General features: G+C 41.9%; 1 protein-coding gene across 1 annotated transcript; it reads left to right on the top strand.

Moving 5' to 3' along the window:
• The first annotated feature begins 1 nt into the window (after nucleotide 1).
• On the top strand, nucleotides 2–5,312 carry ncdn (neurochondrin). Its single transcript, XM_088405090.1, has 8 exons — nucleotides 2–160; nucleotides 298–531; nucleotides 714–1,701; nucleotides 1,884–2,053; nucleotides 3,027–3,265; nucleotides 3,339–3,554; nucleotides 3,763–3,905; nucleotides 4,757–5,312. The coding sequence occupies exons 2-8, from the start codon at nucleotides 331–333 to the stop codon at nucleotides 5,176–5,178; spliced, it is 2,379 nt and encodes a 792-aa protein (XP_088261216.1). The 5' UTR covers nucleotides 2–160; nucleotides 298–330; the 3' UTR covers nucleotides 5,179–5,312.
• Nucleotides 5,313–6,839: the final 1,527 nt, after the last annotated feature.

Below are 6,839 nucleotides of genomic sequence, written 5' to 3'. Positions count from 1 at the left end.
GTTGCGAAATGAAGCAAAATGGCGATAGCACGTTCCAACAACCATTGTTGCGATTGGTCAACTCTTTTTGTAAGCGCGTTTTCATTGGCTATTTGTAGCTTTACTTAGTCCATCTGAAGGAGCAGCAAACGAGTAACGTAACGGGAGCTTTCGTGTTGAAGTAAGCTATTATTAAATAAGACATTTGTATTTGCTCATTATATCAATCTGGACGGCACCTTAAACGCCAGTGACTGCATTATGCAAACTTATAGTGCATCGCTAACCGCTTATGATTAAATCCCTACCATTTCGCAGTTCTCATGACTCGGTGCTGACAGTCAGGCCACGATGGCTGACACCGCGTCAGTTGATGTTAGCGGTCAACTCTCCGGAGGAGAGGATCATCCAACAGAAGAAAGTGCAGGAGAAGGTCAAGAGAATGATGCAGGAGGTGGTTTGACGGATGCGAAGAGGGATGTGTTGGAGAGATGCCTCCACGCTCTCAAACATGCTAAAAATGATAGCCAGACACTGGCTGCACTTCTTTTGGTACGTTTTCATCGTCCCTTCTTTATCTAAAAAGATCATTTTTAAATGAACATTTGTTGTAATTGAGTATATGTACAACAAGGTGCAAGGAAATCACTTAGACGAAAGAGAAGATCATAAAGCATCACCCATGATTCATAAATACCTTTGCGAATCAAAGTCCTTTCAACATGATTTTTCAGATTACACGCTTGTGCCCAGCTTGCCAACTGGATAAACCCACCTTGAGACGCATCTTTGAGGCCGTGGGTTTCAACCTTCCGGCTCGGCTGTTGGTGACGGCAGCGAAGGGGAGCGGGGACCCTGGATTGCCCCCACATGAGCTCCTTTCGTTGGGTACAGCTCTGTTGTCTGCCTTGAGCACAGATCCAGACATGGCCTCTCAGCCTCAGCTCCTTGCCACCATTCCGCTACTTCTGGAAATTTTAGCACGGAGTCCGATCAACCTGCAGCAGACAAGTGGAGACGAGATGCGTGATGAGGCAAAGTCAGCAAGAGAAACTGAGGTCAGGGAGCAAAAGGGTAAGGATGATGATAACGGTGCATCTACACCTAAACCAAAACCACCACCTGGAAAGCTTGATGAGGCCGTAGCCACTGACTGTTACCAGGTTCTGACCGCCGTGTGTGCCCAACCCAGAGGTCCTGACCATCTGCTCAACCGAGGCGCTGTTCCTGCTCTCTGCCAGGTTCTAGAATATAATCAGCCCTTGAGCCAAAAAATGGCGCTTCCCTTGCTTGTTTGCCTCCTCTCGGGTAAAACCAAAGACAAAGCGTGGCGTAAACACTCGGCCGAATTGCTGCGTCTTCTGGTGAAGCTATCCAAAGACTTCTGCGCATCCCCAGAGGAAACCAGGCTAGATATGTGCTCCCAGTTAATCAACGTTTTACCCCCAGCTGGAGTCACAGTTGAGAAGGAGGTTCTGAAGGAAGCCGTGAGTCGAGCGTGGGGGGCACTGCGACCCATGGTGCAGGCTAAATTGACGCCGAGACAGATCGGCCCAGTTTTGGTACTCAGCGCTTGTCTGCTTGATTTGCACGGTTGGGAACTGGCCGGGTCGCCAAAGTTCTGCTGCTTACTGGTAAATCGGGCTTGTGTGGAGGTCCGGATGGGATTGGAGGAGCCGCCTGGAAACGTTCTGAGCCAAGAGCTGCAAGACACACTTACAGGTTAGCAACTTTTCTTCTTATCATAAGGTGCAAATATAAATAATACTGCGTTGATAAATGCAACGAGGCCCATGTACCTTATGGCAGGCAATAAATAATGACAAGTTAATTGGGTCATAAATGAGGTAGCGCTGTGAAGCTTAACGTGTTCAAACACCATTAACCTTCTCATAATTGTCCAGGTTGTTACCGGATCATGGAGGCGGCCATAGAGCAGGCCTGTAACCCAGCTGTTCTGTCCGCTGCCCCGCCTGCTCAGAGTTCCATCTCCTTCTTAAGTCTGCAGCAGAGCAGGCAGGTCCTTGGCGTGCTGGAGGAAGCCTTCTCGGCTCTGATGTACCACCTGCAACAGGTGAGAGGATAGTTATGAAAAGCTTCCACTTTGGAGTGAGTAAGCCAGTATCATTTGCAAAATGTTCTACTGGAAGAGCAGTATCAAATATGCCACCTTTGGATGATAATGGACCGTTTTAGTGTGCATAAGAGGTGCAGCGATTAATCAATTAATTGATGTTCAAATTAATCAATAATTGTTTTAGATAATCGATTAATCGTTTATGTGTTTTTTTTTTAAATTCAAATCTCTCCAAATCTTTGGAATTTCAGCTTCCAGACCAAAAATATATTCTCTAATTTGTGGTGTCAAGCAGACTGACTTGTACTGGATCAGTGCTTATCTATTACATTTTTGTGCTAGCTAAATTAAGCTTTTTTGGTTGTTTTAAACATGACGCTAATTACGACACGTTGACATCTTGGAATTTTGGCCGACCCCAAAAAACATTTTTCTTCTGGTTAATCAATATATTATTAACTATTCAAATGCATTAAAAAAAATAGACAACCTACCCGCCAATTTCAAGCATTTGACTAAACATAGATGGTGTTTTTCTTAATCTATTAAAGATTTTCCCTATTTCCATAAAACATATCCGTAAGAGCATAGTTGATGTTGGTGGCTTTCCTTGGTGGAGTTATTTTTTTATGTTTTTATGTCAATGACGCTCTGAGTGTTAAACGAATTAGTTGTAGCCATAGTGTGATTGTGAAACTCAGTGTGTGGGTGTTATTGTACTACAATTAGTGTTTGTGTGTGTCTTTTTGGATTTTGTATAAAAGTGTGTGTGTTAGTCTTAGTTGTTGTTAGTCTGCCAAAATTAGTAGAATGTTTGCACATGTAATTATGTGTATTTTATAATTGTGTTTTAGCTTTGTATGTCTTACAGTTTTTAGTGTGTGTCCGTGCATAAGAGAACGCAGTGTTTGCGTGCTCGTGTTACGCTTTGTTTCTTATCAGAATCTCGGGTCCTTTCCTGTTTTCCAAGGTGGACGAGAGCCGCTACAACGACCCTTTCGTTTTTGCCACATTCCGCTGCCTGTGCTCATGGCTGGCCGAGGAGACTTCCTGCCTAAAAGAGGAAGTGAGCACATTGCTGCCGGTCCTCATCAACTACTCGCGGAGCCACTTGACGGCCGAGGATTCCGAGCCGGGGCTCTCGAAATGGATGGACAAGATGTCGGTCGCGAATGAGAGCGGGACCTGGACGGGCAAAGAGGCGCTTAGGTACATTAACAAGTCCCTTGATTTATGGCTTTATTATTACGTCGGTGTGTTGAAACGCAGCTCCTCTCTTCAGGTACCTCCTGCCTGCTCTGTGTCACCTCTCAGCCGAGGAAGGTCCCAGGAAGGTCCTGCTCACCCTTGACACGCCGGCCTTGCTGGTCCGCTACCTTTCGCACAACTTTAATTACTTGAAGGGTAAAAGCGGAGCGTCCTCGGTGAGGGACCCCAGCATGGAGACGGCCTGCTCGGCCCTCCTCAACTTCTCCGTCACGGAGCCTGAAAGAGTCCGGTAGAAACGTTTGACATTCCCGCAATGCCCAAGTGTTAATCGCTGTTTCATCATTTGCACACGTGTTCCCGTGATAGGCCGAAGAAATAGATGAAATGAATTCATTTACAGCCAGCATATTAAGAATGGAGCTTTGACCTCATTAGTCATTAATAGGAATGAATGAGTTAAATGGGATTTTCTCTGTGTGCAATTTTATGTTTTCCAGCAAGGATCAATGCTTCAAAACTTTGGAGAAGCACCTGAGCGAAGCGCTTCCTGTTTTGGTGCACAAATCGAGCCTCCTTGTCCTCGCGGCTAATTACGTCACATTGGGTTTGATGATTGGCAGACTCAAGTCGGATCCGACAGGTAAACTTGCTTTAGTCAGTCATTAACAGTATTTATTTAAGGAAGAAAAAAAGGCTGTATTTTTTTTGTTTGTTGTTATAAATCCAAAGTCCAAAGCATTATTCAAAATGATTATTTTTTAATTTCCCGTGTGGGAGTTACTGACAAGCACACTTTTTTTTTCCAACAGCAATTTTTTTTTTATGTTTTGGGGAAAAAAAAGCTTCATGAAGTTTTTTTTTTTTTTTTTTAGATGGTGCTCTTGATTAAAAGAAAAATGCTAGTGTATAGGAAACGATTACATTTTTGTTGCATCTTCAAACCAAGAGTGCCATCTAGAGGACTGAAAAATATTACGTGTTTTACAAAACTTCATTTGTCAGCCACGATTATTCCCCATGAGCTTCAAACAGTCACAGAGGGCATGTCTCTTTCTTCAAAATACACTTAAGTGCTTATGCAAAGTTCCTTTTATAAAAAAAAAAATATGTGAAGTTAGTCATTAATACGTTTATATTTAAAATTTATTTACAGCCATTTTCTGTCATTTTCAGTCACCAGTTAAGTGTTTTTTTTTTTTTTTTTACTAGCTTCCTTATTAAATCCAATTAAAAAAATAAAATTGCCTTGACGAATTGTCATTAATTGATAAAATGCCCTATTTCTCAGATGGCCCATGAAAAACTTTTTACTCTGCTTATGTCCCATAAGTTCTTTTTGTAGAAATATGTCATAGTTTATAACTAATCCCTGCTAATATAGTACGAATGAATTTAAAATTTATCCAAGCCATCCTGACGAGAAGCGCCATGGAAATTTGACGGAAACGATTTTAATGGTAAGAAGTAAACCTAAATTGTTCTTTTCTGCAGGTTCAGCCGAAGCCAGTCAGCGGCACTTCTTTTCCACCGCCCTCCGCTTTCTCCACAGCGCTCTGGACTGCGCGCTCAGCCCGGGGCCGATCAAGGTGAGCCCCGGCTGGGAAGAAAGCTGGGACGAGGTGGCCGAGCTCTGGAGGTTGGCTCTGCAGGCTCTGGGGGGCTGCTTCCGTTCTCAGTCCTGGTTGACGGCCCTGGTCAGAGAGGAAGGATGGTTGAGAAACACGCTGGGCATGCTGGGATGTTGTAGCGCACTACCCGACCAGCACACACAGGAGGCGCTAGAGGAGGCTCTGTGTGCCTTGGCCAGTCAATGCCCTCTCTGCAAACAGGACATTGGAGATGCAATGAAGAGCAATGATGAAGGCGCTTTAAGCTGCATGAGGAACCTGAAGAAGATTATAGGAGTGAAATGAATGAAAAAGTAAAGCTTTAAGCACTAGCAGCTGGTCATTTAAATTACCAATGAGCTCAGTTGTATTTTTGTCATTTTCATGGAAAATAATTTTCTTAATGTTACAGAATTTAATAAATATTTTCACAGCAAACAGTTATTGCATATTGTTTCCTGCCTTTCGCTTCAAAGTAGATTTTTTTCCTCGTTTTGGCCACAAGGTGGTGTTGTGAGACTTCTCTTCAGCGTATGTAATTGATTTAAGACATTTGAAATTACTTTTTTAAAAACCACCGGTGTATTTATAACCGTTAAACAACTTTGATTACGAACTAAAGCTAAATCGTGGCTCCTACACCAAATTCTTATGGAAGTGTGTCGTACCAAACTAAAAGTGGGTAATAATATTTCCGTTGAATTTAGTCACTGGAGAGGGTCTTAATAATTGAAAAAAAAAACGCTTACTTTGATACATTATGGTTGAACAAATCTCACGACAATACACACAAGATAGATTGTTAAAAGTCATCATTTGAATAAAGGGAAGGTATTAATTCTGATACAGCAATAAAAATGGGCAGTGTTGGGCAAGTTACTTCAAAACTAATGCATTATTGATTATTACTGTCATTGCAAAATGATTAGTACATTATAATATTACTGTATTTGAAATGTAAGACATTAAACTCATATTGCATTACTCTCACCAACAACCCTGGAAATATGGATTTGCCATTCTAAATGCAGCTCCTTATGCTCATTACACATCCAGTGGAATGACCTTAAACTAAGCTTTAAGCGAACCAAAACTTTCCCAAAATAAATATTTTTGCTCCTGTGGAATTTTAAATGATGCCTGAATCACTGGAAATGTAAAATAAAAAGGTACAAACAAAGGGACCTCAACAAAGTTCTCTACATACCAACGATACACCAGCGCCCAAACACACCAACTGCATTGGATACAATACAAAGAAAAGATATTTAATGTGAAACTGGGAACAAACTACGTCCATGATTTTTTGGGGGGATGTTGTTGATGCATGGCTTTGCATGGTACTTGTATATGTAGCAACAAACTGTTTTAACTAACAACGGTTATCTTTAATGTTCCTAAACGCATGCAGTACTATCCTTTACACACTGACATTTTTGTTTTGTTTTTAATGCTGTCCTGCCTGAGGGATCGAAGGTCACGGGCATTCAGTGGGTGTTTTCAGCCTTGCTGCTTGCATGTGGAAAAGTTTATATTCTCAAAATCTTTTGACGATATTATGGACTGTAGATGATGGAATCCCTAAATTTCTCACAGTTAAAGAAACCTTGCTCTCCAACTATAGGAATAGTTTTGCGGTTGCTCACAAAGTGGTGACCCTCAGCCTGCAACTTAGCTTGTGGAAGCCATTTTGGGATTCTCCTTTTATACCCTCTCACGACATTCACCCGTTTCCAATTCATCTGTTCGCCAGTGGAATGTCCCAAAAATGTGTTCTTTGCGCATTCATCAACTTTCTTTGTCTTTTGTTTGCCCCTGTCCCAGCTTTTTTGAAACATGTTGCTGGCATCCATTTTCAAATTGGCAAAAATTTGCATAAAAAACAATAGTTTATCATTTTAAACATTAAAAATCTTGCCTTAGTCTTTTCAGGTGATTATTGGTTGATGATAATTTGCAAATCGTTG

The sequence above is a fragment of the Hippichthys cyanospilos genome, chromosome 21, assembly GCF_059441005.1.
Source record: "Hippichthys cyanospilos isolate Australia breed blue-spotted pipefish chromosome 21, RoL_Hcya_1.0, whole genome shotgun sequence".
NCBI classification, from domain to species: Eukaryota; Metazoa; Chordata; class Actinopteri; order Syngnathiformes; family Syngnathidae; genus Hippichthys; species Hippichthys cyanospilos.
Note: the sequence above shows the minus strand (reverse complement) of the source record. Positions and strands in the feature narration are given on the sequence as shown.